General features: G+C 31.0%; 1 protein-coding gene across 3 annotated transcripts in view; it reads left to right on the forward strand.

The window, feature by feature from the left end:
- The window catches only part of LOC112595074 (ABC transporter G family member 20), a 58,380-nt gene extending 35,151 nt beyond the window's left edge, over positions 1 to 23,229 (forward strand). For all 3 annotated transcript variants that reach the window (XM_025340167.1, XM_025340165.1, XM_025340166.1), the window contains exons 2-16: positions 7,352 to 7,660; positions 9,929 to 10,088; positions 16,196 to 16,350; positions 16,427 to 16,534; positions 16,631 to 16,724; positions 16,819 to 16,989; positions 17,127 to 17,374; positions 17,649 to 17,856; positions 17,927 to 18,104; positions 18,206 to 18,321; positions 18,414 to 18,484; positions 18,550 to 18,638; positions 19,249 to 19,425; positions 19,486 to 19,572; positions 22,539 to 23,229. In XM_025340167.1, coding sequence (XP_025195952.1) covers positions 7,389 to 7,660; positions 9,929 to 10,088; positions 16,196 to 16,350; positions 16,427 to 16,534; positions 16,631 to 16,724; positions 16,819 to 16,989; positions 17,127 to 17,374; positions 17,649 to 17,856; positions 17,927 to 18,104; positions 18,206 to 18,321; positions 18,414 to 18,484; positions 18,550 to 18,638; positions 19,249 to 19,425; positions 19,486 to 19,572; positions 22,539 to 22,753 — 2,349 coding nt within the window. In that variant the 5' untranslated portion in view covers positions 7,352 to 7,388 and the 3' untranslated portion in view covers positions 22,754 to 23,229. The remainder of the gene's footprint in view (positions 1 to 7,351; positions 7,661 to 9,928; positions 10,089 to 16,195; positions 16,351 to 16,426; positions 16,535 to 16,630; positions 16,725 to 16,818; positions 16,990 to 17,126; positions 17,375 to 17,648; positions 17,857 to 17,926; positions 18,105 to 18,205; positions 18,322 to 18,413; positions 18,485 to 18,549; positions 18,639 to 19,248; positions 19,426 to 19,485; positions 19,573 to 22,538) is intronic.
- The last annotated feature ends 275 nt before the right edge of the window (positions 23,230 to 23,504 follow it).

Below are 23,504 nucleotides of genomic sequence, written 5' to 3' on the forward strand. Positions count from 1 at the left end.
GTTTCTGTGCGCGATATCGATCTGTACAGTAGAGTCTTATAAATTGACGTAATTTCGTAATCGCCGACCGAGTTGATGATCATAATATAATGTAATGTAATGTAACGTCATAAATTCATAATGACAATAATTAGTCGCCATCGTTGGTCTGCGGTGTTGCAAACGGCGGTTCGTATATGGGTTTTAATTATTTTTCTAGTCGAACGACAACTGTCAACACCCGACTCTGTGGCGCGAGCTAGTACGCCAAATATTATTATTGTTATTATTACGCGGGGCATGGTACTCGTTAAAACCTAAGCCTAGCTCGCCAATCCGATGACACCATACGTATCATTATTTATGGCGTGGAGGACGTAAATAATTATATTTATGTACAACTTTAGTGCAAAATTATTACCTACTCGTCGGCGGGCGAAAAATGCGGTTGTACAGACGATGACGTGTTCCAGGGTTTTTCTCCGCCGAAGACGTCATCGTAGGGCGGGTTAAAACCGATAAACCGGTTACGCCATCGTTCGCGGGTGTGCGCGTGATTCCGAGATTAAACGCGCGTATTCTCCTCAATCCGACGACCATAGTCATCATAATCATAATAATATCGCAGTATGTATTGTATAGGTACCTGCTACACACGATAGTGTATTATTATAATTTGTTATTAAAGAAATATTGAAATAATAATAATAATAATAATAATAATATTAATAACGTAATGTATGCGTATCGTTTTTACACGGCATTCGACCGGCGTATGCTCGTGGCGGCGAGGGGAGGTGTAGAGGTGTACCTGCCATTACACACAACGCTGTCGGTAAATTTATAATGTCCTACGTCATGTGTTTCCGATCGGATCCGTCTTGGCAATTTTTCTTTTCCCAAACCGAATGGAAAAAAATAAATTTATACGCTCACTACGCAGCGCGCCGCTGCCGTTCCGCATAGTAATCGCAGGCCATTCTTAAACAAGGTCGTCGTCAGTCGAGTCAGGTTGTGTTGTGTACGAAATATTATCGTAAAGTTACAAAACCGTCGTCGGATAAATATGCGCGAGCGCGTGTGTGTATACCTATATATTTATGTATGTATATATGTATAATTTATAAATATATATATATATATTACAGGTATATACGTATTTTGCCGTTTATTATACGATTATTGTATTATATTTGCACGGATAATTTTTGATTGGCCGACGCGGACCCGAGATTATGGTAGTAGGTATACCCACGGGACTAGACCGAGAGACGGCGGCGAAACGGCCGGCCGCTATGTCGATGTAATAATGTACGAAATTTTTATAACCAACAGTCAAGTATTAAGCCGCAAGAGTTCATTTTCGTGTACAGTTTAATATTTTGTTTGCTTTATTGTGTATGCGGTGTTTTGAGCGTGCGAGAACAACGTTTAATGAGTCTAAACCCCCCACAATGCGCGTGCAAGTTGCTGAATGTTCTAGGAAAAATGCTGTTACCCTGTAATTTATTTAAAAAAAAATATTTTCAAATAATTTTCAGAAATATGTGGTCTTGATCTTATCTTGATAAACATGCAATACAATCGAGAATGCCCGTGTACTAAATATTATGTGAAAATATTCCTTCAAAAATACATTTGGGCCTTTTTAATCAGAGTAGGGAGTGTATATACGAACTTTTTCCCATAAGTCGGCGAATATGACGTGTAAATTGAGACCAGCCTGTTTGCAGAGTCCGCGATTGGTGAATCAGTGAATTAACCCCAAGTTCAATAAGCAGCGACTATAATATACTGTTTCTTGTGACAAGCTGGCTAACTAGTAGGATACAAATAATTGCACGAATGGAAAATTGGATTGAAAAATATCGCAAACGCAATGCGAACATTAAAATTCATAATTTTGTCACGAATCTTCCTACGTATTATGCACGGTTTTTGATCGTTCCGGCTGGCGATGACAACGAAATGTAAAGTACCTATATAGTCTTGTAGGTACCTACTTGAGTGTGTTACACGTGTTTCACTGCGCGTAGAATAATAATTGGTACATTTATGGAATTTTTCGGATACCTGTTTCAATAACCTGATTTTGTGTGACATTAGATAACCGGCCATTCGTAATAATTGTTATATACATAAATTTTTAATCGTAACACAACTTGCATGTGACGTTCGATCACAATTTTTTTTTTTTTTTATGTATAGATTTACTTAGGAAACGCGTATTTTGCAAAATACCTATTTTTGAAAGTTTGCGCGCCGTTGTGGTTGCTATTGAATTTATTCTTCTACCTAACCTATAACCTACAGCAGACTACAGTCTAGATTCATGTTTCCATTATTATTGTAATATATTGTATGCCGTTGCATTATTACAATCGATTTATGGCAATTTTTCATTTTTGTTAATGAGAGTATTTTTATTGCTTGTCTTGTTCGCGTCGGTACATTATAATTTATTAACCTGTAAATTGATTCATGCAATAAATATGTTTCGCTATTCGATATTGACATTTTTATAATACACACATTTAAAGTTTTTTGCTAAAGTTTACGTAAAATTTACCGTTTCCGCACAAAATTTGTTTGGAGATGTAATATATCAATATTGTAAGCCTCTATACGTACATTTCATAAATTTCGAAAACGAAAAAGTTTGGTTTCGACAAGAAAAAAATATAACTCCTCTTATCGTCGTCTTTCATTAAATAAAGCATTGTATCAGGCCGTCAATGTGTTATTCGTACATTTTCTCCGACGTAATCTCGCGTGGAATAATTTGGAAAAAGCGAATACATGTTTATGCGTTTCGGTGACTAATTAAAACTGTGGCTGTTGGCGGGGGTTCAATGAATACAAACAAGTTTTAATAACAAAATATGTTTCGTAAACTGTACATATTGTCAAGGTTGAATGGCTCTATAAAGGGCATGTCACATGAATGAAGACAACGTTTTTCGCGCATGTTAACAATGAAAAATGGCACAAACACTATTATTGGATATAGGTTACTGTCGTGCGAGTAATACTCGTATTCCAATGATCGGTTATTGTAAGCTAATTATTACAATCGATCGCTCATATAACGATGTGTATCCACTGCATACTTTGGTTATTAGCGCCCTAATTATTTGTAGATATGTTTTACTTTGTTGAAATATTTGTAGAAACTATTGCACAAGATTCTCACATAATTTACGCACATAAAATGTGTAATATTACTAATATTGAAATTCCACGCTTGGTTTCAGAATCGTTAATAAAGATATAAGAAGGACGTGTGAGGAACTCTATTATCCATTGTCTTAATAATAATATACACATTAAGTTTTAATATTTAATATGCCTGCTTATGAGTTATGTTTCATCATTATTTTTAACTGTTAAATATAATTTTTATTTCAACGACGGAATTGATAGAGAAAAACGTGTATCGTATTCAGCCATATTCAATCAGCTATCCAATCTAGGTACTAGATGGTATTTGTCAAACATATTATCATAACTCAAACTATCCTGTTAACTGATTAATTGTAAAAAAAAAAAAAATTAAAATAACAAAATTTGAAGGGGTAGTTTTCATGTATACCCATTATTGTTATTATCACGTGCGATGTTAGAAAACCTAAATTTCAGTTCAGTGTAAAATGACCGGAGCACATCGCCGGAATTGTTATTTTCGGGCTGCTGGAGTCTGACGAGGTCAAGGAAACGCATACCAATATAAACCGTTCTACAACAATCATAATATTATTATGTATTATTGCGAAATGACGTTGAGGTCGTTCCCGGAACGTCCCGACACGTATCGCTTGACGCGGCGAAAACTCGCTTACGCATAACGGCCATATGACAATAATATTATATTATTATATTGTCCTTACGAGTATTTGTACGAGAAAAAAAAATAAACACACACACATATATATGTACATTATAATCCTATTTTTCCTCTTTTTTTATTGCGGGATTTTATGGGTTTCAGATAGTTTAAGTCGGTAAGTCTGAACGACTTTATAATACCATGGGATTGTATACAGCAGGAGCCAGGAGGAGAGTTGTAGAGCGATGAGTGGGTGAGAGAACGGCGCAAAGCCGACGCGAACGATTTCGCTACGAACGGGCGCTGACGCACGCACGCAAAACCGCAGGGCATAATAATATAGCCGTTGCGAGACGCTTGCTCGTCGTTTCCGGATCGGTCGTTTACATTCACTTTGGATTAGGTAACCCGCGTAATCAGTGTGGCCCACAATCTACAACTGAATGATAATATTATACACGTAGGCCATACCATATCGATGTGTAAAATATGTGCGGATATAGGAGTGACTATAGTGAATATGGTGGCATCAGAGGCTATTCCTGTAAGTTTAAAAAGCGCCGTAAAATAAAAAAAACAACAACAAATTATTCGTATAACACTACATTGAAAAGAAAAAAAAATCTTAACGAATATTTTCGTTTCACATAATTACCTATGAGTTGATATTTAATTTTTTATTTTTTGTATTTTACATTAATAATTCATTTTATGCTGACGAAACATCGTTTTAATATTTTTCTCAAGCGTCACACTTCTATTTTCCTCTTCTGTTTGTAGTCTGTATGGCAAATTTCATAAATAAACCAGTGGTTAAAAGGTGTAATTTTAGTATTAAGAAAAGGCTGAATAACATAGCTTTGATTATAAATATTATATACGAATAGACTATTCATGTTTTGACGAGATTGCGTAATAATAATAATAACAAACGTCTGTGTGTTTTATGGTTATCGTCACTGACTTTTAATTATAAATAATTCTATTTAAAAATGATAAATTTCTATAATGTATGCATGTACGTCTCCTATCATACAAATTTGACATATGTATTATAAAATTACCCCCTCCCAATCCTAATAATTCCAATGATGAAAAATATTGAGCTGCTGAAAGTATTTTAATACTGGACATTAAATAATATTCTTCTCTGCGGATGAGGTCTGGTCACACCTACGTATTTCCTGGATTTGAGTCGATGTTACTTTGTTCTCATTTGACTGATGTTTTATGGAAAAAAATCTGTACCTTTAATATATTATTATATGATATTAGTACAAATATTTAATTTGATAAATCATTTATTATATTTTAAGAACATGCAATATTATTTATAATAACTCAATCAGACGCATGTTCAGGGCTGAAAAATATATTCGCATTCCGACCGCGAATTCTCAAAATGTAAGGTCAACGCAATCATAGTTTTCAAGGTGTACAACTGCTGTTTTATGTACCTACTATTTGCGCTTCGCGGATCGGTCGTTGACGTAATAATATATAAGTACTATTATGTCGAAATACACTGACCAAATTTATAAAAAACATGTCGCATGACATTCCAAAAAACATACGACTTAATATAGTCGTATATTATAGGAAATCATGTATTTGTTCACCGGGCCACGTTAATTACCATATTATCAAGAGAGAAAAAACAGTCTCAAACGTGATAGGTCGTGAAAATTGCTGAATTAGTATTTACATAATATAATAATATGTAGGTACACTCACGATGAATATTAAAACGTCGTACAACGTTTGTCACTAGGTAATAGATTTGTCAACAGATGTGCGGAAACGATAACCTAGACATTTCAACATAAGTGTGTGGTTAGATGTTAGACTGTGCGTTTTTAATATCAATACAATACTTAGGGTGATTTTTTAAATCGAGTGACCAACCGATCAATATTTTAGCAGTTTTAGTCATACTAATCGTATACACAGATCAATGGATCCATTTATGTTTTGATTTTCCAATACACGTAAATGTAAGTCTCAAATAATTATTATTTTAATACGTTTAGTGGCAAACAGCGATATCAGCAAAAATCCCACAATAATTATTGTGTACGTGTACCTATCATATGTTGTTATTTATTTCATACCTTGCATTATAAGTGGAATCTCCTTGAACATTAATAAGACGCGCATAAAATATATTATATCGATTAATACTCGTTAAATACATTCGGAAAACGTCGTGTATACTAGACAAAAATAAAAATAATAATACAACACAATAGGTAGGTAGCGAATAAATGTTTTTTTATTATATTATACAGTCGCGAATAATAATGATATAACGGTGTACAAAACTAACGCCGATTTCTGAACCCTTTGTGTATAGGTCAACATTGAACGAGTTATATGCTATCTGTAGTAAACCAACTATGCAGGGATTTTCAAGTATAATAAAGTTTGATTATCTTTTTTTGGTATAATATTTAATACATTTAGATCAACGTACATTTATTGTTCTTATTTGAACACGTCATAAGATTTTTTTATTCTTAGACACCCTGTGTAAATTTTATTTCTTAAATTAAAGCATCAATTAAAGTATAAATATAGAGAGTAACTTCTATAGAGTAAGTCTCAGCATTGATGTAACTTCGCCACTCACTTTTAAATAATATTTACCCGTTTTATATGGGTTTAATTCGCAAGCAAAAACTTTTTACCCCATCATTATTAAATCAACTCAGAGTTTAACTTAAAATGTTAAAATAAAGTGTAAGATTCAATAGAATATTTTAATTATTAACTTACATCTACAAAAGGCACGTCAGATTCAAGCGAAACCATGACAGTGGCGCCACTTCTACGCGTTTATACATTGCGTAAGTAACGGGCTCGCTACAGATCGACAATAACGCTACACAGTATAACACTCATTCGTGACGAGAAAACTGATTTTTTTTTCTTAATTAAAATACAATCGTTATTATTGTAGTATTATATTAATAAGTTATCACGGTGTAATCTTGTAAATGAGTCGAGGCGGAGTTGTATACGTATATATCGATAATTAATTAATATATTCGGTGCATATTGTAGGAAACTCAAACATTTGTTATTGTACGATTACAGTATATTAATTTAACATAATCATTACCTAGTCAGTATACTCTCAATCAGTGATCACATCTACTCGTAAAAATTATAAGCCGAAAATTGTCGTAAACGTCTTATTACGTGCGTGTATAATACGTATATAATATTAATGTGCAAGGATGAAGACGTTTTTCGCGTGTTGTCGACGATCGAAGTAATATAACGTTATCACGACGTTCACTCGGGTACGATCGAGTGATAAAAATAAAAAAAAGTGACCATGTATAATTTTTTGTAAGCCTGGCGGTAGTGCCGAATGGCTACACGTACTTAGACGTCGGACAAACGCCGTCGTCACACTCCGCATTATGCAATGCGCCCTTATGGTCCCATCACTACATTTTCTGCCTATATTGTACTGAACTCTCTTGGGAGGACGAAAACGATAATGTAAGTCTAATTTTTATTTTTATTTTTCACCAACAGAGAAGGTAACGAAGAATCCGGCGGTGTTAAAGCGGCGATGACGTCCGGCGTGGGCAATTCTCCGGACGTGGTGGCCATGGAGCCCCGGAACAGCAACGGAAGCGTCAGTGTGGGAATTATGGACAACGGCGGCGGCGGAATCGTCAACCCCGCGTTTCAGCCACCCTCATTGCTCAGCCAACAGAGTACCGTCTGGACGCGCCGCCAGCAGGCCGTTTGCGTTCGACACGCGTTCAAGCACTACGGTTCTGCGAGCAAGCCAAATCACGTGCTCAGCAACCTTAACATGACGGTCGCTAAAGGCACAATGTTAGTATAAAATGAACGATATAGTAAATTTGATGATTATGCGTACCTACCTAATATTTTGCATATATGCTAGCCGTTTATTAGAATAACGAGACAAACTTTTTTTCTCTCTCTTTCTCTTTCTCAGTTATAGTGCCCACGAAATCGGAAATCATCCGGAAACTCCGATAGTATCCGAAACACTAAAAGTTCAAGGTTTTGATGGGTTTTTCCAATTGTTCACTGTATTATAACATTATTATTATTATTATTATTATTATTATTATCACACGAATCGACGACGGGCTCCGTAACTATTCTATTTATGTTCGGAGTTTTCATTATAATATACCAGTACACGCCATTAAGATAATAAGTTGGTTGATTTTCCGTTTCCTCTTAATAACATTATGCTAAGTTATTCGATGGCACGGGGACGATAACTTTTTAGACGATTTTCATTACACTTTTTTAAAGATCACCAAGAACGATGTCCTATTGGAACTATCCATATGCACATCGTGTCGAAGAGTTTATGAATTAGCGTAACTTCATAATATTATTAAGGAGTAATAAACATTAGTTTTTTCTATTATCATCATACGTATCGGTTGTTATCCGACACCAACGCGTCACAGAATTATGTTTTCCTTTAAACGTGTTTCGCCAAAAAAATATATGTCAAAACCCGGAAGAACTGTGTGATGTCGTTCCAAAAAAATTTCTGGTAGGCATAGTATACACTAGTTCAGTGATTCGCACCGGTTTCGAGTATGATAATATATTCTGACTACGACACCACTTGAATTCGCCGTTATAATATCTTTTCGAGTGATTTACTCGCGCGTGTAGAAGCTATGTAGTTTCCAACAACGTCATTCTAGGCTGTCGAACCAACATACGCGTATACTGTACATTAGTATTTTTCTTTCTTCTTCTATCGTCAGTCGATCGGGTCAAACAATTTTAACTTCTGGTTTTTCCAGGATGAAACTGCAAATAAAATATAATAACCAGTTATGTACATAATAATTGTATGTTGGTAAAATAAGTGCACACCTCGCATGGTTGTCAACAACGCAAGTTCGTTAACGTCGGTTCCTTAAACAACTCAACTATAGAGTAGTGTTTGCGAACGACAGACAAACAATAATTATATAAATTATATTACATTAAAGGAAGTTATGAACCGTCGACGTTAAAGCGCATATACTTTTTTTCACACTAGCATGCGCTTTTAATACATGAATATTATGTAGAGACGATTATCCTTGGTACGACCTCCGGACGTAACCGGTTTGTGTGGGTTCCACCGACCCGGCAATCTTCCGTAGGTTAAACGCATACGTTATAGGCATAATAATAATAATAATAATAATAATAATAATAATAATAATATCGTGTACTGGACTACGGTGATAACGAGGCGTACCGCGGCGGCGGCGGCGACTATGACGGTATTTGACGTTTGAAAATCATATTTTCGATGTTCGATGACCGGCGTAAGTCAACCGAAAACTGAATTTCACAATTATATTTTTGATGTCCCAACTTCCAAGGGTATAAGAAATCACGTTACGGTTATCTCACGATGCGACTTTTATATTATTTGGTTGTACGTGATAAAATATTTCGACGATCAATGATTACGCATCGTTATTATTTTCAATAGTCTACATAGTTTATATGTCTAGACGTTCTATCTTCGTGTGGGCCCCCCGGTGATGGTTCATTTAATTTTTTCGATCAACCGTCACGATTCTTGTTAAGTGTTCATGAATGCAGACTTATCGATTCTATAGAATTCACGAAATCGCTTCCTTTCTGTAGACAAAGTTTTTTTAATAAACAACTTATCGTGATTACATTTCCAACAAAAACATTGAATAATTATTATTTTTCACAATGAATATTATTTACAACATTTCAAAACATTTTAATAAATTATACAAATCAAAATTTATAATAATAAGTTAATAAAAAAAAAAACAAAGCTCCAAACTTTTTAAACTTTTAATTCGATAAATCCTGAAATTGGCACTCTTTATCAAACTTAACCTATTATTGTAACGAATTTTCAATTTTTTTAAATAATTATAATTGATGAAAAAATATATTTTTTGTAGCAAATTTATAATCTTTTGTAAATTTATCTTAAAAATATTTATCTTTACTATGAATTGGTATCGTATTTTCATTCCTGAGAAGAACGTTTCTGATTTTTGAATTACGTTTTATGTGGTTTGGGAATTGTGTTATATTTCTAATAAATCCCATTTCGAATTATAGATATGGACTGCTGGGAGCTAGTGGTTGCGGAAAGACCACATTGCTCAGCTGTATTGTTGGCCGACGACGACTAAACACAGGACAAATCTTTGTACTTGGAGGAAAGCCCGGAACTAAAGGAAGTGGAGTTCCCGGAAAACGTGTTGGATACATGCCTCAGGTAAATAATGTTTATTAAAATTGTATTCTTTTTACGAATAAAATGCCGAATAAAATCTCGCAACAACGACAAAAAAAAAAAAATATAGAATCACGTGTAACGGTAAGAGCTCTATATAGATGTTACAATCAAATTTTTTAAACGATTTCAAAAAAGATATGCATTCCTAAGATTTTTCATATTTTAAATAACTCGATATTTAGTAGCCATTTTTGGTGGAAGTTAAATACAGATTTATCGTTATAACGGTTAATACTGGTACTCTAGGCCTAAAAAGAAACTTGTATATTTTTAATATTTTTAGGCTTAAAATATGTATAATTCTCACTGCACTTAAACATTATGTTTGAAACCAGTCGCCATAAAACCGGAAAAACGTGATGCGCTGCAATTAATTGTTTAAAAGTCAGATTAGGAGTGGAAGCTAATAGTAAACGGGAAATGACTAATGAGCATCGGGTCACATAATATTATAATATGTTATTATATTAAATGCAAAACAAGCGGTTGAGTCTATATTTCTACGCACAGTTGAAAATATTCCCGGTTAGAAAAATGCAAATCCGTTATTATTATTATTGCTATTAAAAGACTCGTGCAGGTGATCCTTAATGTAGTATAATATATGATATCTTGTATTTAGACGGTATGACCCGTAATTTATGTTGCACTTATTATCTCAGTCCTATGACGTTAGACTGAACTATGGTTTATTATAATAACTAAGTATTAAAGTTCATAATCTGTAAAAATTTCATTTACGATTCTAGACACTTAAAAAGCCGTTTAATTTTTAAAATTTTTAAAAATTAAAATTACTTAAAGAAATAAATTTATCCAAATATGATTAGTAAAATATTAGCTACTATTTAAATATTTAATCTATGCAATTCGCGTACACAATGGAAGAGTTAAATCGTATTTTAACAGTTTTCCAATATCAACGGGCTAAGATATTTAGTATTATTATATGAGATAGGACATACTGTATACAATATTATTATCAGCGATAATGATATAATTCATGAGTATTTGGCCTTTGTTTGTATTTGACCTCTAGCAAGAGCGGTGGTGGCTGAATAGTATATGTTATTGTACGATCGACTAACTCAGGTCCATTTGGACTAGTAAACGTAAACGTCGTATTCACGCCAAACGGTCCTTGGGTTTCGGAAAAAGTCTGTCGAAACGTCATTCATACATGTCCGTATCATTCGTATCATCACCGTTGTTGTCATCGGGAGAGCAAGGCTAGCCGACGCAGATAAATCGTCGATCGGTCGACCGAAGCTTTTCAAGGCGTAAAGACGCGTTCACACAAATACGCGCTAACTGCATTTTTTTTTTTTTTTTTTGCTCGTTTAGTTTAATTTAATTTATTATTATTATTGTTTTTTTTTTTTTCTGAGGACGTCACCAAGGCTGAGCGTTACTCTTCATTTGACATATCATATCAATATTAAATCATATTTAGTATCTCGTACCTATGACATAAAGCTGCCAAGTGGTTTTCTCCCTTTGATTTTCGCCGCAATCTATCAGTTGTTTAACCTAATTTACCTAACCTATCCACGATAAAAATAACTGCAGTTAATACCGACGTGTTGTGTACATATTATTACACTAAAAAATATAGTATATAATATTATATTATTTGCAATGACTGCTAAAACCGCGGGACCCATCGATCCGAGTCGTGTGCAACATTCGCACATTCCTTCATAATAATATAATATAATCCCATTGCACGGAAGTCAACATAACACGGTAATAATAATACGTCAAAAATTAAACAATGCGACTTGTGCACAACTCAACTAACTATATCTGGTTAGCATTCTGTTCACTTTAAATGGCGATTTCTTAACGTTTAATATTTCATAAAAATAATAATAATAATAAACTAAACGAGAAAAAAGTTTTTGAATAAGTATCTATATAATTTGCAGTTGTAATTCAATTAGAAGTTTTGATAAGTACCTTTTATTCCTACGCTGGGTTAAACGAAATTTTAATTTTAAAGTGTTTATAAGACTATTTCAAAGAAAATATTTCATAAAATGGGGATGGTAACCAGTAAGTACATATCTGCTCTTCTCTTCTGGTAGATAGCATAAACTTCCATTAGTGTTTATACATTTTTAAAAGTTATAAAAAGAAATATAAGTTTATAATAAATAATAATATTAATTTGAAAAGTATGCCACATAAGATATTCCTTTTCTGCGAAAATAATTTTTTAGAATATGTTTTAAAATCTAATAGTCAATAATCATGTAAAACAATAAAAACCTTTCGTTAACATGATCAGTTGATATTTTAAATTGGGCTATAATTTTTATGATAAATATTACTAGATTTTTTTTGGTGATATGATTATATTTAAGAAAACAACAACTGTTATCTAACTATTATTTATCCTTGTATTTAAATTTTAAAGTCTAATTATAAGTTTTAGTAAACTTTTTTTTTTTTTAACAAAATATATAAGTAATAGCAATTATTATTTTTTATAATAATGAATTGCCAATAATGAATTGTTTTTTTTTTTTTGCAAGGCGATATTTTGTCACTTTATCCAGTCAAAAACTACATATTTTATCTATTATAAGCAGAGTTTATTATACACATATCTACTATAAGTCTTTATTTAAATCGATAATTTTATAATAGCAGCAATAATTTATGCTCACATTATATAATTTTTTGTTTACTATAAAGGTTTATTTTTCATGATTTCAATATTTTAAGTTATAAATTTACAAATATTTGAAATATTTTACTTGTATGTATAATATACGAATTCTTGGTATTATATTATATTCATCGGTAATAAAATAGTGATAAGATGCGGTTTTATTCGAAATCCCTTTGGTGAAAAAATATCTTACAACCTCATACAATTTCATGTGAACTTGTATCGATGTGCCGAATAAGTTAGCCAGGGTTGAGAATAAAATATTATAGTTCCAACTGACATTTTATAAAAACTATACCTATATCAGTCCAAGTTTTTAATCTAAAATAATACCAACGGATCGGATATTTCAATTATTAATGGCTATGGAATTTTCTTTATTTAAGTTTCAAAATATGTTCGCTAGACATTTTTATTTTGTTTAAATAGGTTGGTATTTTTTTTTTTTTTTTTTTTTAACTTCTTTTTAAAGTTTGAATTGTAAACTTATAAAAATAAGTAATCTAAAAATATAATCCAAGGAGATAAATTTATTGTTTAGGTTGGTATTTATAATACTATATTGTTTAATATTATTAACGGTAATATGTCTAATATTAGAATTTTTTTTTTTCACATTGTGAATTTGTTACATAGTTAGTGGAATTCATGATACATTTTTACAATAATTTTAATTTTTCCGGTAACAACTTTTTTGTTTTATTTATTTTTTTTTTTTAAACAAACAAATACATTGTCAACTTATATTAACAATGACAAGACAACTCTTCAGAGAACATGTTTAAACCCATATTTGTTCCATAATGTTTTGAAATTGTAGAGCACGTATTTCAAGTTATTTTTTTCACACACGTGCATACTTATAAAAACGTCCGTGTCTGCAACACATTCACAGCATAACATAAAGGAACAATTAATATTTACCTTTTTCAATTGAAGGTTTTAATAAATTAATATGATTTATCAGTGTGATATTTTATGATTGGCTTATAATTTTTAAGATGATATTCTTTTTATGATATGTTATAAATATTTTTTAGTTTTAGTTTTATTATTATTTTTATTTTAATACCCTAAGTACAATAAATAATAGTGAGACAAAAAAAAATCTATAGTTTCAATGACATAATTTTACGTTTTGTCATTATTATATTATGCCTTATTCTTCTAACATATTAAAAAAAAAAAAATAATAATAATAATAATAATCTAAAGTTTCAAGGGAATTTATAAAATTATTCCTAAAAAACAGTAAATAATAGTTTATTGATTTTTATACATATAGTTTTAATTTATTTAAATAATATAATTTGAGACAAAAAATATTTGGTTATTGTATTATGTTGATAAACTTTCTTAATCTTTGTGAAAAACAAAATACTATATTTTCATTTTATTATTTTTAATAATCTATTTATATTGTGTAAAACTATTTTTAATTAATAATTGGTAGGTATTATACAAAAAAAAAAAAAAAAAAAAAAAATGATAATAATAACTGTTACTTTTTGTCAAATGTTAAGTAAGTTAAAGTAAGAATGCATTTTGATTCATCTCAATTATATTTTATTTCATAAATATTTATAGAATTGTTTTTAAAAGTAAAAGTTTAAATAAATTTAATTTTTATTTGTTAATTTTATTTATCTAATAAGTTATAGTTTTGACAATTGATCAATGGTTTCAAATTACTGGTATAATATTTGACACTTTTATATTTTTAATTTGTATTCAATCGTTTTTTAAACAATTAATCGAATGACGTTAGTCGACGATCGTTTCGATTGTTTAGAAACTATTTTTCGGCGCCACATAGCATTAGTAATTTGTAATGACAATTTTGATTTCTATAGGACAAAAAAAAAATTGTCTTCACTCTCCAAACATTAATGTATAACTAAATATTGATTAATCACGCAAATATTTTTTTTGGACTCATTTTTAAATAATTTTTTTTGCTAAATATTTACAGATTAAATCATTTAATTATGTCTATTTAATATTTTAATACTAACATTGGTCATTATCCATAACGTTTTACTGACCTCGTAACGACATCATAATTGGTATTTTAGAGCTTGTGCTGGATTTTACAATGATTGATAACAAAAAGAAGGGGAGAGCAATTATGATATAGACGTTTTGATGAATAATTTATGTCTTAATCGCTAAGATATTTAAATATTTAGAAAACAACTTTAATGCTTTCGAAGGCTATGAAAATAGAAAAAAATCTATATTCCTAATGACATTCTTCTAAAAAAAAAAAAAAAAAAGGAATAACCACAAAGCCTTATTTTTTATGTGGTAAAAATCCTTAATTATATAATTATAACTCGATATTTTCTTAGATAGTCGATATTTTGAACAAATCATTAAAAAGGTTTTAAAAGTTAGTTTTAAAATTGTATACTTAATTTTGATCGTATCTGTACATTTATATCAATTTAAGCAATTATTTTTTATGTAAAAAGTTAAATGTATTGTTTTGTTCAAACCATTAACGTTCTTTTCTAAATGATTTCGAACTATCACGTAGTCGGATATGATTATATAATACACTATTAGGTTAGGTTAGGTTTTTAGTTTTAACACATGTATCGTATCGATGAATATTTAGTTTTTACGATTCTAGCGATTATAATAAATATTATGAAAGGATAAGATACACATATATTTTAAACTCTCATATTCAAATCGAGTACGTGGAAACACGATTTCTCCAGCGCTGCACAATATTTTTTTTCCTTCTAGAATCATTGACTGTAACGGTTAAAAGCGAATACATAGACCATATATATATATATGCATATTTTTTAAACATAGATATTGATAAAAAAAAAAAATGTATAAATAAATATAAAAAAACCACTAGTTTTATAACAGCAATATTAAAACTGTATTTATTTATATCATTTTTTGTGTACTTACGTCAATCAATATTATTGTACAATAATACAAATTATAATCACGAATAACCCATAATTTAAAAGTTATAAAAATTAAAATAGGTTTAATTCAAACGTAAATAATATAATAATATGGTTGTTAAAGTTCATTTTTTCAATTTGAAGTTTATCAATTTATATAAATCGTTTATGTACCTACATTTTTTATTGTCGTAGCCATTGGATATAATAATTATGTAAGAATGAATGAAGTATTTTTTGTAAATACCGACACAACTTCTGAAATGTATAAGATTATTTTATCAAAACCAGTAGTTATATTCCAAGGTGGGATAGTCAATTGTAATATTTATATACATTCAGAAAATATATAATGAATATAAGAGCTATTTTGATAGAGTTTTGTTGTTGTTGTGTTTCAAATATATTTTATCTATTTATAAAGTTACGGTATTTTATGATTTATGCATAAAAATAATATTTAATGTGATGTGTTCTAGGAAATAGCTTTATACGGAGAGTTTTCCATTAAAGAGACAATGATGTATTTTGGTTGGATATTCGGTATGGAAACGTCGGAAATTAACGATCGACTTCAATTTCTTTTGAACTTCTTAGATTTGCCAAGTCAGTCTAGATTGGTGAAAAATCTTAGGTAATTAACTATTGAAAGTTCAACGCGTACTTGAGGAATATTAGCTTATTATAATAAAAATGAAATTATGTCTTAGTGGTGGTCAACAAAGAAGAGTTTCATTCGCTGTGGCTCTTATGCACGATCCAGAGCTCTTAATTTTAGATGAACCTACGGTCGGTGTAGATCCGTTACTCCGTCAAAGGTATAACTATTGAGGGGATAGTATTATTCGTTAAATAATTATTTTATCATTTTTCTTTTTTTGATTACATTTAAATATTGTTGTTTGGTTAATTAGTATTTGGAATCATTTGGTTCAGATCACAAAAGATGGACACAAAACAGTTATTATCACTACACATTACATTGAGGAGGCTCGGCAAGCGCACACTGTAAGTATACTTATTAGCATACGATATTATATAGTAATACGTAATCATTACTTAAAAAAATAATAAAAAAATACTAATCGATTGGTTTGTCTAGATCGGTTTAATGAGAAGTGGAAGGTTATTGGCCGAAGAATCTCCACGTGTATTACTGTCTATGTATCATTGTCAGTCATTAGAGGAAGTATTTTTAAAATTGAGTAGAAAGCAAGGGACGGACGGACAACCGCAGGAAGCGCCTGTCAATATATCGAATAACATTTCACTCGTAAGTAGTTATTTATTATTTGTATTGTATTGGGATAACAAATATGTCATTTTAAAATACGGCGTTTTGAGTAGGCAAACAATACACATTTTGTTTAGTTATCAGACTCACTAATGGTATTGGTTTTACTTTTTCAGGCTACGTTGAACTGGGGTAAAAAGGATGAACCTGTTTACGTAACTGAAGAGAGCGGTGTAGTAGGCTTGAACTTCCATCAATCAAAGGAGGTGCTTGCGCAAGATCAGTCTAATGGCATAAATGGTAAATTGTCAGAAATGCAAATGATGGAGCCACAATATGACTCCAGTTGTTGTGAAATCACTACACGAGGAAAAACAAAGGCGTTATTGCAAAAGAACTTTTTGAGAATGTGGAGAAACGTTGGGTAAATTTAATTAAAAACTCTGTTAAATCAATTAATTGATACATACTATTAATTAAAATTTTTTATTTAGTGTGATGCAAAATCATTGCACTTAAAAACGCATTCGACGTACCTTGTCGACTTAATACCTATATAGTATATAATTGTATAATATTTAATCTTAAGCAACGGTTAATCATGTATTTTACAATTGTTTTTACTTGATTTTGTTGGCTTATATCCTCAAAAAAAAAATTCATGAATAAATTATAAAAATATTTTATTATACTTACAGAGTGATGTTGTTCATATTTGCATTGCCAGTAATGCAAGTCATACTTTTCTGTTTGGCAATTGGTAGAGATCCAACAGGCTTACATTTGGCTGTAGTCAACAAGGAAATGGATTGGAAATCAAGGGATTGCCCAGTTTATGATAATTGTACTTTGAACATGTTTTCATGTAGATACTTAAACGCTTTACCAAAAGACACCGTAATATTAGTGAGTATTGTTTTATTAGTATATTATTATGCGTTGTATGAATATCGGATTATAAAATACTGTTTCTCAGGATTATTATGAGACCCCCGAGAAAGCTATAGACGCCGTTAAAGTGGGCGATGCGTGGGGAGCACTATACTTCACTGAAAACTTTACTGACGCACTCGTTGCACGAATGGCGTTGGGCAGAGAATCTGACGAAGAAACATTGGATCAGAGTGAAGTGCGAGTGTGGCTTGACATGTCGAGTAAATATTGAACTAAACTAATTTTGTATATTTTAAAAATCACCGTGCACGTGATATAAATAACGGTTTGTTAATGAAATGCAATCGTTTTACGTTTTCAGATCAACAGATTGGCTTAATGTTGAACAGAGACTTGCAATTGTCTTACAGAGACTTTGGGCAAGGTTTACTGCAAAGTTGTGACCAAAATCCCAAACTCGCGGACATTCCAATTCAGGTGAATTGCAGTCTTATAACAATATTCTAATAACAAGAATAATATGTAATTTGTAATAACCGTTATAATTATTATTGTTTTATATTTTGTAGTTTAAAGAACCAATATACGGCAGCAGTGATCCCAGTTTTACGGATTTCGTAGCGCCGGGAGTTATTTTAACGTGAGTATTCTAGAACTGCGTTTCCTCGTCTATCCAAGCCATTAATGTTATTTTATTATACCCAGAATCGTCTTCTTTTTGGCTGTCGCACTCACGTCGTCGGCACTGATCATCGAGCGAACCGAGGGTCTGTTGGACAGGAGTTGGGTCGCCGGTAAATAAGATCATAATTTTCAGCTAAAATAAAACGTTATTACAGTTTGTGGAGTTTTCGTTTCAAAGTATGCTTTGTTCGCCGTATATTATGTATACAAAGTTCCATTTTGGCGTAAGCGTATGAATATTTAGCCACCATTCTACACACCACCCGATAAAAAGATCAGATATGTTTTACAACTTTTAATCTTGGTGTGGGTTCTTGTGGCGGTAATAAAATTGTTGCGGGTACCAGTATTTACATAGGGAATGCGAACCGTTTTTTTTCTTTCATTTACATAATTTACACTCGCTTGTAGATCTTATATATTATAACGAGTTCAACTGTAGTAGTGTCAGTATTTTAAATTGAAAAATGTTACGACTGAAATGGAAAAAAAGATGTATTTTTGTCCGTTAGAAAATATGTTCGATCGTCATTGGTTATTTTTTACAACTTCCATAATGTACTTTTTGATCATAACTTGGAGGTACTATATTATGATAACGGAACCTCCATAAAATTTCAATTCCAACGTTTTAAACTACGTGAAAATCAGCGACTAAACGGTTTGTTTACACAAAACTAATATTTTATTTTTTTTTTTTGTTTGTATCTATTCCCGTAGGTGTAACGCCGTTAGAAATATTGTTCTCCCATGTAATTACGCAATTCGTAGTCATGTGTGGACAAACAGCACTTGTTCTCATATTCATGATTCTTGTATTCGGTGTGGAATGCAAAGGTGACATTACTTTAGTGATAATCCTCACGATATTGCAGGGTCTTTGCGGCATGTGCTTCGGTAAGTGAAATATAAATAAAAAATGTCCCCGGACTTAAACTTTAACATTACTTATTTCAGGTTTTGTAATATCGGCCATATGTGAACTAGAAAGAAACGCTATCCAGTTGGCTTTGGGAAGCTTTTACCCGACACTTCTGTTAAGTGGTATGTGCATAAGTTTGAATCATATGGTATAACAATAATTTAAACAAAACAAATTTTAATTAACATAGTTAGTACGTAGCATATCCATCAAAAATTATAAATTATGATTATTTATTTAATATTTGTTAGCTATCTTCAATTACCTTCAAAAGATCGTCAGTAAACATTAACTATCAATGTCACGGTAACCTTCGATTACACACTGTTGTAAATGTTAACTAATTAAATTTTAATTAGGTACTAGAATTAATGCTAAGCTCTCGACGTGTGGTATTAAAAAATATATTTGTGATATTTATCATTTTAAACATTCGACAAACATTTGAGGTCGTGCGTTTTATTAAAATATAAAGTATATATGCTTATATTATATACTTATGTATTACGTTAAAACTATGTGAACATTTACATAACTAAAGTGACTAAAATAAACGTAATACGTACATTATACAAATGTGCACTGTATAACTGTAATACTGTATACAAAAAATATTAAATGTTAATTTTAGACTTTTAAAATATAATATAATTTTTTTTTCATGATCTAGTAAAAGTACATTTTGCATAAATACATTTTTTCATAATATATTTAAATTATTTAATTCGAAAGTAGGTTACTTTATTATTATTTTTTTTTACAAATTGTTTATCAAAAGCAAATATCGTTCACATTTTAGTTATATGTATCAATAGTTTTACTTTATTTGACATAGTTGACATAGTAGTAAACCATATACAGTTGCCGTTTTTTTTCAATATAGATATAACACTTGAAAAATACTTTGAAATCAGGGTCAAGAAGTCTAGTTTTATATTACTATTTCATACAACAATAATATGCATTTTTTAAAGTGGTTTCCTATACAGTAAGATTTTTTTTTATTTGTAACTTTGTTAGTAACAAAAAAAAAAAAAAAAATGAAATACTTTATGATAAATTATTTGTATTTTAAACTAGATTTTTATTTGATATAGCATGTGGTATTAAATTTGTTCTATTTACCAAAAGGAAATTTAAAAGAGAAAAAGGTTGAGTTTAAAAACGTTGGCAATAATAATCAGATTAATATTTTTTAAACATTTGTTTAGCAGAAAATAGGATTAAAGTTATTGTCATTAATGATCACCAGTACATAACACATTGCACGTATATAATAAATTCGGTGTGAAAATATATTACGTTATTAATATCATACAATTCATGTTATTTAGCCAGATTTTTTATGTTTAAATATTTTTTTTATACCAGCTTTGAATCATAAAAATTATTTATTTGTTTAATACTTATATATATATATATATATTTATAATAAAACGTTGTTCGATTAAAAGTAAAAGTGTAAAGTACTTAAAACAAATGTAAACAATCAGTGGTTGAGACAACATTACCTAAAAGGTAAAATAGAAATATCAACAATAATAAATACACCAACGCATAAAAAGCGAGTCAACTTTACGTAACGAGGGTCAAAATAAACAATAATATTTTCTACTGTCCTTACATAACTACCATCGTTAAAAAATGAGTACTAGACTCTAATATAGTAATTCTAGTCATGTAGAGCAGTCGAATTTGAAGTATATTATATCTGAGTTGTCATGTTAACACTCCAAATCCACCCAGATCGAGTTATTGACGATTCAATAGTTCCGTTCAATTAAAATAACGCCCTTATATTGCACTAATTAGCAACAACAGCACACCGAACATAGTCTTTTATAGTTGAGTGTACGTATAGTATCTGTTTCACAAGGTGTAAATGAGAAAAACGTCCCAATTATTAGATAACCAGCCCACCTTTGATGAAAATGTTTATAATTTTATTTTTTTTATTTCCGTCCCACTTTGTAGTTACGTATAGTTTAGTTGTATTATTAAAATACTCAAACAATAAATCATTTTTTTTTCTCTTAGCCTACACATTATAATATGTGATTTGCTCGGAGCATACCGTTCTAGACACATACGATTAATGTAATTCTGTTGTTCGCTATAATTCAGTGTCTTAAGTATAAAATTCTTAATCATAATTTTTTTACAAACATTTTTATTTTAAATTCAATTTTAGGGCTCTATTTAGTGATAAATACCATTTTATGACACATCACCCACTTGAAAACAACACTACAATTTTATGTTTTTTTTTTTTTTTTATTTACACAACATTATAATGATAAAATATTATAACGAATTTTAAATTTTGCGACGTATTACACAAGACTAATTTAAATATTATTTAAATTTTTTTTTTTATAATATTATAATATTATTTCGTCATAAAATCATTGTTTATAAGAACAATAGTTGTTTTTATTAAATATGTGTTAAAGTTTACAGTATAATATTAATATTGTTGAAACATAACAAAAGCTATATTAATTATTGATTGTATTTTCGCACAGTCATACACAATATTTTACAGAACCGACCAACCTTAATATTACCTTCGTAAGACCAGTCGAATGTGGCTGAATCGTAAATATTTGTCAACGAGTTTTTTCATTGCAATTATTGTTATTTAGAGCCGATAAAATACGTACAGCATATACTTATGTGGCCGTATATCGTACAATTACCACAATTCTAAAAAGTTGATGTCACTTTAACGTCTAATAGGTCAAATTTAGGAGCAGTTTACTTCTCCACTTTGGCGTAGCGCGAGAATGCAAATGGTGATGGTCAAGTGGACTTAAAAAAAAAATATGTTTCAAGGAAACCTACTGAAAGAATCTATTAGCGTAAAATTCAATCAATTTTGCCACTCTTAACCATTACATTGTAACGGTTTATTCATTTTGACGTGTTGAGATTTTAGCAATTATCATATTATAGCTCTAGTCACTAGAACTTATAAATCATAAAAACTATTGAGATTTAATTAATAACAAATCATGTCGTCGTCGCGGTTTATAATATGAGACATCGTAATAACGTGAATAATTATTATTTATTTATTATTTTCCAGGCGTCATCTGGCCGGTGGAGGGCATGCCCGTGTTGTTGCGGTACGTCAGCTACTGCCTGCCGCTGACCATGGCCACGACGTCGCTGCGGAGCATACTGACCCGCGGCTGGAACCTGCTGGAACCCGACGTGTACTTGGGCTTCGTGTCCACCATCTCGTGGATAGTGTTGTTCCTGTCTATCAGCATGGCCGTGCTCAAGTTCAAGCGCGGCTGAGCTCCGCGCCAAGTCCCCTGTCACGTCCGCTCCGTCAACCGTCAACCCCTGCACCGTCGTTCGGCAAACCGATCTGGTCGCCTCGCCCGGACGTTTATGCAAGTTTTAGGCTTAACGTTTTTTTTTTTTTGTTGTTGTCGTTGTGCGGATCCGTCCGGAAACGCGCACACCTCCCCTCCTCCCCCGTCCAACTCGAAGCATCGTGACGTGTATAATGATTTCTTAGATTAAAATGATAATATTTGCTCAGCATTCTTTTGTGACATAAATTAATCAAATTTACCGTCCAAAATTTATATTATGTACAATGTACGTGTGCGTATGTGTGTGCGCGTGTGTGTAATGCGTCTATACATGTGACGAATTCACGACCGTAAACATGAATAACGTGCACGCATAGGTATACACACACATATATATATTTTTTTTTACCCAGTGACTTTTTATTACTTAATTAGGATACAATATAGTATTTACATAATATATAAATATATATATTATTATTATTATTATTATTATTATTATTATTTTTAGACATTTATAAATATATTTATATGTGTGTGAATATTTTTTTATGTAATCGACATCACCCATGCGCATAATTATTTCAAAATAGTTAACATTTGTGAGATCGAAGGGCTGCGGATCGTTTTCAATAGATTTAAATTTAAATGGCATTATTGGCGCATAATAATTATAATATATTGTGTATAATATGTACTGTAGTGTTATTGTCGTTGTACTATCTACG

The sequence above is a fragment of the Melanaphis sacchari genome, unplaced genomic scaffold, assembly GCF_002803265.2.
Source record: "Melanaphis sacchari strain LSU unplaced genomic scaffold, SCAv2.0 Contig24_pilon_pilon, whole genome shotgun sequence".
Taxonomy (NCBI): Eukaryota; Metazoa; Arthropoda; class Insecta; order Hemiptera; family Aphididae; genus Melanaphis; species Melanaphis sacchari.